We start from the raw sequence: 11,385 nt of genomic DNA on the forward strand, positions 1-11,385 counted from the left end.
CCCTGGGAGTGTTTGATGGGACAGTGTCGAGGGAGCTTTACTCTGTATCTAACCTCCTGTACCTGCCCTGGGAGTGTTTGATGGGACAGTGTAGAGGGAGCTTTACTCTGTATGTAACCACCTGTACCTGTCCTGGGAGTGTTTGATGGGACAGTGGAGAGGGAGCTTTACTCTGTATCGAACCCCATGCTGTACCTGCCCTGGGAGTGTTTGATGGGACAGTGTAGAGGGAGCTTTACTCTGTATCTAACCCCCTATACCTGCCCTGGGAGTGTTTGATGGGACAGTGTAGAGGGAGCTTTACTCTGTATCTAACCCCCTGTACCTGCCCTGGGAGTGTTTGATGGGGATGTGTAGAGGGAGCTTTACTCTGTATCTAACCCCATGCTGTACCTGCCCTGGGAGTGTTTGATGGGACAGTGTAGAGGGAGCTTTACTCTGTATCTAACACCCTGTAACTGCCCTGGGAGTGTGTGATGGGACAGTGTAGAGGGAGCTTTACTCTGTATCTAACCCCGTGCCGTACCTGCCCTGGGAGTGTTTGATGGGACAGTGTAGAGGGAGCTTTACTCTGTATCTAACCCCCTGTAGCTGCCCTGGGAGTGTTTGATAGGGACAGTGTAGAGGGAGCTTTACTCTGTATCTAACCCCCTGTACCTGCCCTTGGAGTGTTTGATGGGGACAGTGTAGAGGGAGCTTTACTCTGTATCTAACCCCCTGTACCTGCCCTGGGAGTGTTTGATGGGACAGTGTCGAGGGAGCTTTACTCTGTATCTAACCCCCTGTACCTGCCCTGGGAGTTCATTGATGGGGACAGTGTAGAGGGAGCTTTACTCTGTATCTCACCCCCTGTACCTGCCCTGGGAGTGTTTGATGGGGACAGTGTAGAGGGAGCTTTACTTCTGTATCTAACCCCCTGTACCTGCCCTGGGAGTGTTTGATGGGACAGTGTAGAGGGAGCTTTACTCTGTATCTAACCCCCTGTACCTGCCCTGGGAGTGTTTGATGGGACAGTGTAGAGGGAGCTTTACTCTGTATCTAACCCCCTGTACCTTCCCTGGGAGTGTTTGATGGGACAGTGTAGAGGGAGCTTTACTCTGTATCTAACCCCCTGTACCTGCCCTGGGAGTGTTTGATGGGACAGTGTAGAGGGAGCTTTACTCTATATCTAACCCCATGCTGTACCTGCCCTTGGAGTGTTTGATGGGACAGTGTAGAGGAAGCTTTACTCTGTATCTAACCCCCTGTACCTGCCCTGGGAGTGTTTGATGGGGACAGTGTGGAGGGAGCTTTACTCTGTATCTAACCCTGTGCTGTACCTGCCCTGGGAGTGTTTGATGGAACAGTGTCGAGGGAGCTTTACTCTGTATCTAACCCCCTGTACCTGCCCTGGGAGTGTTTGATGGGACAGTGTAGAGGGAGCTTTGCTCTGTATCTAACCCCCTGTACCTGTCCTGGGAGTGTTTGATGGGACAGTGTAGAGGGAGCTTTGCTCTGTATCTAACCCCCTGTACCTGCTCTGGGAGTGTTTGATGGGACTGTGTAGAGGGAGCTTTACTCTGTATCTAACCCCCTGTACCTGCCCTGGGAGTGTTTGATGGGGACAGTGCAGAGGGAGCTTTACTCTGTATCTAACCCTGTGCTGTACCTGCCCTGGGAGTGTTTGATGGGACAGTGTCGAGGGAGCTTTACTCTGTATCTAACCCCCTGTACCTGCCCTGCGAGTGTTTGATGGGACAGTGTGGAGGGAGCTTTACTCTGTATCTAACCCCCTGTACCTGCCCTGGGAGTGTTTGATGGGGACAGTGTAGAGGGAGCTTTACTCTGTATCTAACCCCCTGTACCTGCCCTGGGAGTGTTTGATGGGACAGTGTCGAGGGAGCTTTACTCTGTATCTAACCCCCTGTACCTGCCCTGGGAGTGTTTGATGGGACAGTGTAGAGGGAGCTTTACTCTGTATCTAACCCCCTGTACCTGCCCTGGGAGTGTTTGATGGGACAGTGTAGAGGGATGATGATGAATGTATTTGCTTGCTGCGAAACGGGGATATCAGAGGAATTTACCGGGCAGAAGGAGGCAGTTGCGGCCCATCGTGTCCGCGTTGTGCCGGCCGACCAAGAGCCATCCCGGCCTAATCCCACTTTCCCGCTCTGGGTCCGTAGCCCTGTGGGTTACAGCACTTCGAGCGCACATCCAAATGTGGTGAGGGTTTCTGCCTCTACCGCCCTTTCAGGCAGTGAGTTCCCCCCCAGACCCCCACCACCCTCTGGGTGAAGACATTTCCCCTCAAACCCCCTCTAAACCTACCACCAATTACTTTAAATCTGTGCCCCCTGGTTGTTGACCCCTCTGCTAAGGGAAACAGGTCCGTCCTGTCCACTCTATCCAAGCCCTTGCCCCTGGACCGAGACCTGGCTCTGTCGAGCCCCGTGTGGTGGCTGGTGTGCAACGGTCACCCCACGTTAAAACAATCCACCCACAGGCATCTTCCACCCTTCAGGATGTATTCGGGATCCGGAATATCGGGTCCATCATTGAAATACCTGTGAACTTTTTGATGTGGAATCAAGCCATCCTCGATACGATGGACTGTCTATGATGACGATGATGATCTGGGCCCCTCATAATTTTATGCACCTCACTCGGGTCTCCCCTCGGCCTCCTCTGTTCCAAAGAGAACAGATGCAGCATCTCCAATCTTTCCTCATAGCCAAAATGGCAGAGAATTGGAACAAATATTTTGTAACGGTCTTCACGGCAGAAGACACTAAATGCATCCCAATAATTGATAATCAACGGGCTATTGGGAGCCGGGGAGGGCTTAAAACAGTCACTATCACGAGAGAAATAGTATTCGGTAAAATAATGGGACTAATGGTGGACAAGTCCCCTGAACCTGATGGCCGGCATCCTACAGTCATACTCTCCACACTGTCCCATCAAACACTCCCAGGGCAGGTACAGCACGGGGTTAGATACAGAGTAAAGCTCCCTCTACACTGTCCCATCAAACACTCCCAGGGCAGGTACAGGGGGTTAGATACAGAGTAAAGCTCCCTCTACACTGTCCCCATCAAACACTCCTGGGGCAGGTACAGGGGGTTAGATACAGAGTAAAGCTCCCTCTACACTGTCCCCATCAAACACTCCTGGGGCAGGTACAGGGGGTTAGATACAGAGTAAAGCTCCCTCTACACTGTCCCCATCAAACACTCCCAGGGCAGGTACAGCATGGGGTTAGATACAGAGTAAAGCTCCCTCTACACTGTCCCCATCAAACACTCCCAGGGCAGGTACAGGGGGTTAAATACAGAGTAAAGCTCCCTCTGCACTGTCCCATCAAACACTCCCAGGGCAGGTACAGCACGGGGTTAGATACAGAGTAAAGCTCCCTCCACACTGTCCCATCAAACACTCCCAGGGCAGGTACAAGGGGTTAGATACAGAGTAAAGCTCCCTCTACACTGTCCCCATCAAACACTCCTGGGGCAGGTACAGGGGGTTAGATACAGAGTAAAGCTCCCTCTACACTGTCCCATCAAACACTCCCAGGGCAGGTACAGCATGGGGTTAGATACAGAGTAAAGCTCCCTCTGCACTGTCCCCATCAAACACTCCTGGGGCAGGTACAGGGGGTTAGATACAGAGTAAAGCTCCCTCTACACTGTCCCCATCAAACACTCCCGGGGCAGGTACAGCATGGGGTTAGATACAGAGTAAAGCTCCCTCTACACTGTCCCCATCAAACACTCCCGGGGCAGGTACAGCATGGGGTTAGATACAGAGTAAAGCTCCCTCTGCACTGTCCCCATCAAACACTCCCAGGGCAGGTACAGCACGGGGTTAGATACAGAGTAAAGGTCCCTCGACACTGTCCCATCAAACACTCCCAGGGCAGGTACAGGGGGTTAGATACAGAGTAAAGCTCCCTCTGCACTGTCCCATCAAACACTCCCAGGGCAGGTACAGGGGGTTAGATACAGAGTAAAGCTCCCTCTACACTGTCCCATCAAACACTCCCAGGGCAGGTACAGGGGGTTAGATACAGAGTAAAGCTCCCTGTATATGAGCTGTGACTTCCCCTCTCTGGCCAGTGAGCGTGCTGCCCTGATGCACTGCTCTTTTACGCTCCTCTATAATGGTAGGCAAATTCTGCACAACTTTGTTCCCGTTTGGAAGCTGTGAGTTTGACACTGTTCCTTGCCGCCCCTCTCTCCCAGTGTATCCATCCCTGGAGTCGGACGACGATGACCCCGCCATGAAGGCCCGGAATAAGAAGAGGCGGAGCTGCGACGACACCCCTTGGAACCCGAAAGGTATGTGTCTGAGCTCTCCGACAGGAGTGGGGACCCGTGGATCCCACTGCACCAGTACTGCGTCTGGGCCTGCAGACTGAGGCTGCCCACAGCGCTGGCCTTCCTCCCCAGTGTGGCATCGCCGCAGGAGGCAGTGCCCCAGGCCCCAACCATCTTCAGCTGCTTCATCAATGACCTTCCCTCCGTCACAAGGTCAGCAGTGGGGGGGGGACGTTCGCTGATGACTGCACAGTGTTCCGCTCCATTCGTAACTCCTCAGTCCACGCTCGCATACAGCAAGACCTGGACAACATTCAGCCTCAGGCTGAGAAATGGCAAGGCTTAGATTTCTTCGCATCCCCCTCACAGCTCACACCGCCACTCAGCTTAGTGTCATCTGCAAACTTGGAGATATTACATTCAATTCCTTCGTCCAAATCATTAATGTATATTGCAAATAGCTGGGGTCCCAGCACTGAGCCCTGCGGCACTTCACTAGTCGCTGCCTGCCATTCTGAAAAGGACCCGTTTATTCCCACTCTCTGCTTCCTGTCTGCCAACCAGCTCTCTATCCACGTCAGTACATTACCCCCAATACCGTGTGCTTTAATCTTTGCACACCAATCTCTTGTGTCGGTGATTGGAGCGCGGGCAGATACAGCAGGACTGGCGAGAGACTGCGGAGCGATGTGATCGGGGCCCAGGGGAGGCGCGAGTTCGGGGCCAGGGGCCCAGGGGGCAGCACGGGCCCAGCCCACACTGTGTGCGATATAGAAACATAGACATAGAAAATAGGTGCAGGAGTAGGCCATTCGGCCCTTCTAGCCTGCACCGCCATTCAATGAGTTCATGGCTGAACATTCAACTTCAGTACCCCATTCCTGCTTTCTCGCCATACCCCTTGATCCCCCGAGTAGTAAGGACCTCATCTAACTCCTTTTTGAATATATTTAGTGAATTGGCCTCAACAACTTTCTGTGGTGGAGAATTCCACAGGTTCACAATTCTCTGGGTGAAGAAGTTCCTCCGCATCTCGGTCCTAAATGGCTTACCCCTTATCCTTAGACTGTGTCCCCAGGTTCTGGACTTCCCCAACATTGGGAACATTCTTCCTGCATCTAACCTGTCTAACCCCGTCAGAATTTTAAACGTTTCTATGAGATCCCCTCTCATTCTTCTGAACTCCAGTGAATACAAGCCCAGTTGATCCAGTCTTTCTTGATAGGTCAGTCCCGCCATCCCGGGAATCAGTCTGGTGAACCTTCGCTGCACTCCCTCAATAGCAAGAATGTCCTTCCTCAGGTTAGGAGACCAAAACTGTACACAATACTCCAGGTGTGGCCTCACCAATGCCCTGTACAACTGTAGCAACACCTCCCTGCCCCTGTACTCAAATCCCCTCGCTATGAAGGCCAACATGCCATTTGCTTTCTTAACCGCCTGCTGCACCTGCATGCCAACCTTCAATGACTGATGTACCATGACACCCAGGTCTCGTTGCACCTCCCCTTTTCCTAATCTGTCACCCTTCAGATAATAGTCTGTCTCTCTGTTTTTACCACCAAAGTGGATAACCTCACATTTATCCACATTATACTTCATCTGCCATGCATTTGCCCACTCACCTAACCTATCCAAGTCGCTCTGCAGCCTCACAGCATCCTCCTCGCAGCTCACACTGCCACCCAACTTAGTGTCATCCGCAAATTTGGAGATACTACATTTAATCCCCTCATCTAAATCATTAATGTACAGTGTAAACAGCTGGGGCCCCAGCACAGAACCTTGCGATACCCCACTAGTCACTGCCTGCCATTCTGAAAAGTACCCATTTACTCCTACTCTTTGCTTCCTGTCTGACAACCAGTTCTCAATCCATGTCAGTACACTACCCCCAATCCCATGTGCTCTAACTTTGCACATCAATCTCTTGTGTGGGACCTTGTCGAACGCCTTCTGAAAGTCCAAATATACCACATCAACTGGTTCTCCCTTATCCACTCTACTGGAAACATCCTCAAAAAATTCCAGAAGATTTGTCAAGCATGATTTCCCTTTCACAAATCCATGCTGACTTGGACCTATCATGTCACCTCTTTCCAAATGCACTGCTATGACATCCTTAATAATTGATTCCATCATTTTACCCACTACCGATGTCAGGCTGACCGGTCTATAATTCCCTGTTTTCTCTCTCCCTCCTTTTTTAAAAAGTGGGGTTACATTGGCTACCCTCCACTCCATAGGAACTGATCCAGAGTCAATGGAATGTTGGAAAATGACTGTCAACGCATCCACTATTTCCAAGGCCACCTCCTTAAGTACTCTGGGATGCAGTCCATCAGGCCCTGGGGATTTATCGGCCTTCAATCCCATCAATTTCCCCAACACAATTTCCCGGCTAATAAGGATTTCCCTCAGTTCCTCCTCCTTACTAGACCCCCCGACCCCTTTTATAACCGGAAGGTTGTTCGTGTCCTCCTTCGTGAATACCGAACCAAATTACTTGTTCAATTGGTCCGCCATTTCTTTGTTCCCCGTTATGACTTCCCCTGATTCTGACTGCAGGGGACCTACGTTTGTCTTTACTAACCTTTTTCTCTTTACATATCTATAGAAACTTTTGCAATCCGTCTTAATGTTCCCTGCAAGCTTCTTCTCATACTCCATTTTCCCTGCCCTAATCAAACCCTTTGTCCTCCTCTGCTGAGTTCTAAATTTCTCCCAGTCCCCAGGTTCGCTGCTATTTCTGGCCAATTTGTATGCCACTTCCTTGGCTTTAATACTATCCCTGATTTCCCTTGATAGCCACGGTTGAGCCACCTTCCCTTTTTTATTTTTATGCCAGACAGGAATGTACAATTGTTGCAGTTCATCCATGCGGTCTCTAAATGTCTGCCATTGCCCATCCACAGTCAACCCCTTAAGTATCATTCGCCAATCCATCCCAGCCAATTCACGCCTCATACCTTCAAAGTTAGCCTTCTTTAAGTTCTGGACCATGGTCTCTGAATTAACTGTTTCATTCTCCATCCCAATGCAGAATTCCACCATATTATGGTCACTCTTCCCCAAGAGGCCTCGCACAACGAGATTGCTAATTAATCCTCTCTCATTACATAACACCCAGTCTAAGATGGCCTCCCCCCTAGTTGGTTCCTCGACATATTGGTCTAAAAAATCATCCCTTATGCACTCCAGAAAATCCTCCTCCACCGTATTGCTTCCAGTTTGGTTAGCCCAATCTATGTGCATATTAAAGTCACCCATTATAACTGCTGCACCTTTATTGCACGCACCCCTAATTTCCTGTTTGATGCCCTCCCCAACATCACTACTACTGTTTGGAGGTCTGTACACAACTCCCACTAACGTTTTTTGCCCTTTGGTGTTCTGCAGCTCTACCCATATAGATTCCACATCATCCAAGCTAATGTCCTTCCTAACTATTGCCTTAATCTCCTCCTTAACCAGCAATGCTACCCCACCTCCTTTTCCTTTTATTCTATCCTTCCTGAATGTTGAATACCCCTGGATGTTGAGTTCCCAGCCCTGCTCATCCTGGAGCCACGTCTCCGTAATCCCAATCACATCATATTTGTTAACAGCTATTTGCACAGTTAATTCATCCACCTTATTGCGGATACTCCTTGCATTAAGACACAAAGCCTTTAGGCTTGTTTTTTTAACACCCTCTGTCCTTTTAGAATTTTGCTGTACAATGGCCCTTTTTGTTCTTTGCCTTGGGTTTCTCTGCCCTCCACTTTTCCTCATCTCCTTTCTGTCTTTTGTTTTTGCCTCCTTTTTGTTTCCCTCTGTCTCCCTGCATTGGTTCCCATCCCCTTGCCATATTAGTTTAACTCCTCCCCAACAGCACTAGCAAACACTCCCCCTAGGACATTGGTTCCGATTCTGCCCAGGTGCAGACCGTCCGGATTGTGTGCGCACTGGGTCCGTGCAGCAGAGCTGGTCTCCAGTCGTCCTGGTTAACCCTTGCCACTGGACCAAGACCTCGCTCTGTCAAGCCCGTGTGGTGGCTGGTGTGCAACGGTCACCCCACGTTAAAAAAATCCACCCACAGGCATCTTCCACCCTTCAGGATGTAGTTCAGGATCCGGAATATTAGGTCCTTCATTGGAACTCCTGTTTTGGCATGGAAGCAAGTCATCCTCGACACGAGGGACTGCCTATGATGATGATGATAAGTGGCAAGTAACATTCACGCCACCCAAGTGCCAGGCAATAACTATCTCCAACAAGCGAGAGTCTGACATAAGAACATCAGAAATAGGAGCAGGAGTCGGCCATTCGGCCCCTCGAGCCTGCTCCGCCATTTAATACGACCATGGCTGATCCGATCGTGGACTCAGCTCCACTTCCCTGCCCGCCCCCTGATCGGTTAAGAAACTGTCTATCTCTGTCTTAAATTTATTCAATGTCCCGGCTTCCACAGCTCTCTAAGGCAACGAATTGCACAGATTTACAACCCTCTGAGAGAAGAAATTCCTCCTCATCTCAGTTTTAAATGGGCGGCCCCTTATTCTATACCATGCCCCCTAGTTCTAGTCTCCCCCATCAATGGAAACATCCTCTCTGCATCCACCTTGTCGAGCCCCCTCATAATCTTATACGTTTCGATAAGATCACCTCTCATTCTTCTGAATTCCAATGAGTAGAGGCCCAACCTCCTCAACCTTTCCTCATAAGTCAACCTCCTCATCCCCGGAATCAACCGAGTGAACCTTCTCTCAACTGCCTCCAAAGCAAGTATATCCTTTCGTAAATACGGAGACCAAAACTGTGCACGCAGTACTCCAGGTGTGGCCTCATCAATACCCTGTATAACTGTAGCAAGACTTCCCTGATTTTATACTCCATCCCCTTTGCAATAACCACCGCCCCTTGACATTCAACAACATTCCCATCGCCCAATCCCCACGCCATCAACATCCTGGGGGTCACCATTGACCAGAAACTTCACTGGACCAGACACATAAATACTGTGGCCACAAGAGCGGGTCAGAGGCTGGGTATTCTGCGACCAGTGTCTCACCTCCTGAACTCCCCAAAGCCTCTCCACCATCCACAACCCACAAGTCAGGAGTGCGATGGAACACTCCCCACTTGCCTGGATGAGTTGCAGCTCCAACAACACTCGAGACGCTCGACACCACCCAGGACAAAGCAGCCCCGCTCGATGGGCCACGCTCCCCACCACCTTCAACACTCACTCCCTCCACCACCGGCGCACCGTGGCTGCAGTGTGCACCGTCCACAAGATGCACCGCGGCAACTCGCCAAGGCTTCTTCGGCAGCACCTCCCGAACCCGCGACCTCTACCCGCCCAGAAGGTCAAGGGCAGCAGGTCCATGGGAACACCACCCCCTCCACGTTCCCCTCCCAGTCACACACACCGTCCCTCAACTTGGAAATATATCGGCCGTTCCTCCATCGTCGCTGGGTCCCAATCCTGGAACTCCCTCCCTAACAGCACTGTGGGAGCATCTTCACCACACGGACTGCAGCGGTTCAAGAAGGCGGCTCACCACCACCTTCTCACGGGGCAATTAGGGACGGGCAATAAACGCCGGCCTTGCCAGCGAACGAATGTTTAACAACCCGCACTGGCCGTCCTCCCCAGTACTTGCCAGACGCAGCCACCCCTCTCACACACCCCCCCTCCACCAGCACAGCCTGGTACACGTGCCGAAATTAACCGGTTTGTGTCTTTCTCCGCAGCTCGTGTGGCGCCGACTCTCCCGCGGCAGGAGCGACCAATCCGGGAAGGAACGCGCGTGGCCTCCATCGAGACGGGGCTGGCCGCAGCGGCAGCCAAACTGGCGCAGCAGGTACTCGGCTCGGCCTGGCGCTGTTCGTCTCCCGCAAGAGGGCGGGGTGGGGGGAGGGGTGGGGGGAGTGGGGAAGGGAGCTCAACGGCTGAAAACGGGGTCGCCTGGAGGAGGCAGCTGTAACGTATGCCCCTGTGGCGCTGTTGAGTTGGGATCAGCTTAGCCAGTCACGTGATGTTCACAAGACTCAATAAAACCCCAGCCAATTGGGTTCGGGGGATCCACGATGAGGAATGCAGTCGTGAGCCTAGTGGATGAACTGGTAATTTGCGGTATGATTGTTAAATCTTTTGCTAATAAACCAACTGGTTCTTCATAGCAATGTGTTCCTGTGAATTTTTAAACAAAGGAACCATGAAGCAAATACGTTACAGCGGAGGTCGCTGGAGAAGGCGGGGCCTCTGGAGAAGGCGGGCTCTCTGGAGAAGGCGGGGCCTCTGGAGAACGCGGGGTCTCTGGAGAAGGCGGGTGTAATGTATTTGCTTCATGGCTCACAACCGCCTGCCCCATCGTGAATCCCCCGAACCCAACTGGCTGGGGTTTTATTGAGTCTCGAGAACATCACTTGACTGGCTGAGCCACTCCCAACTCAACGGCTGTACAACTATTTTAAATTTAACGCTAAAGCCGAGTGCCCTCTTATTAAAGGGACACTAGAACCCACAAATTAACAATAAAGCTTTAAGATATCTTAGCAGATCAAATTAAAATTCTGTTCCTCTCTCACTCTCTCCCTCTGTCACTGTCTCTCTTGCTCTTTGTCTCTCGTTCTTTGTCTCTCTCTCTTTCTCGTTCTCTGTCTCGCTTTCTCTCTGTCTCTCTCTCTCTCTGTCTCGCTCGCTCTCTGTCTTGCTTTCTCTCTGTCTCTCTATCGCTCTCTCTCCCTCCATCTCTCTCTCCCCCTCCCTGTCTGTCTCTCTCCCTCCCTCTGTCTGTCTCTCTCTATCTCTCTCTCTCCCTGTCTGTCTCTCTCTCTCCCTCCCTCTCTCTGTCTGTGTGTCTCTCTCCCTCCCTCTTTCTCTCTGTCTGTCTCATCCCTCCCTCTTTCTCTCTCCCTCTCTCTCTCTCTACCCCCTCCCTCTCTCTCGCTCTCTCCCCCTCCCTGTCTGTCTCTCCTCCCTCCCTCTCTGTCTGTGTGTCTCTCTCCCTCCCTCTTTCTCTCTCCCTCTCCCCCTCCCTCTCTCTCTCTCTGTCTGTCTCGCTCCCTCCCTCTTTCTCTCTCCCTCTCTCTCTCTCTCCCC

At 51.5% G+C, this 11,385-nt stretch overlaps 1 protein-coding gene across 1 annotated transcript in view; it reads left to right on the plus strand.

Moving 5' to 3' along the window:
• LOC139240490 (histone lysine demethylase PHF8-like) overlaps positions 1 to 11,385 on the plus strand; it is a 99,484-nt gene that overhangs the window by 84,479 nt on the left and 3,620 nt on the right. The window contains exons 16-17 of the mRNA XM_070869025.1: positions 4,221 to 4,316; positions 10,035 to 10,144. Of these exons, the coding sequence (XP_070725126.1) occupies positions 4,221 to 4,316; positions 10,035 to 10,144 (206 nt within the window). The remainder of the gene's footprint in view (positions 1 to 4,220; positions 4,317 to 10,034; positions 10,145 to 11,385) is intronic.

The sequence above is a fragment of the Pristiophorus japonicus genome, chromosome 32, assembly GCF_044704955.1.
Source record: "Pristiophorus japonicus isolate sPriJap1 chromosome 32, sPriJap1.hap1, whole genome shotgun sequence".
In the NCBI taxonomy this organism is placed as follows: domain Eukaryota; kingdom Metazoa; phylum Chordata; class Chondrichthyes; family Pristiophoridae; genus Pristiophorus; species Pristiophorus japonicus.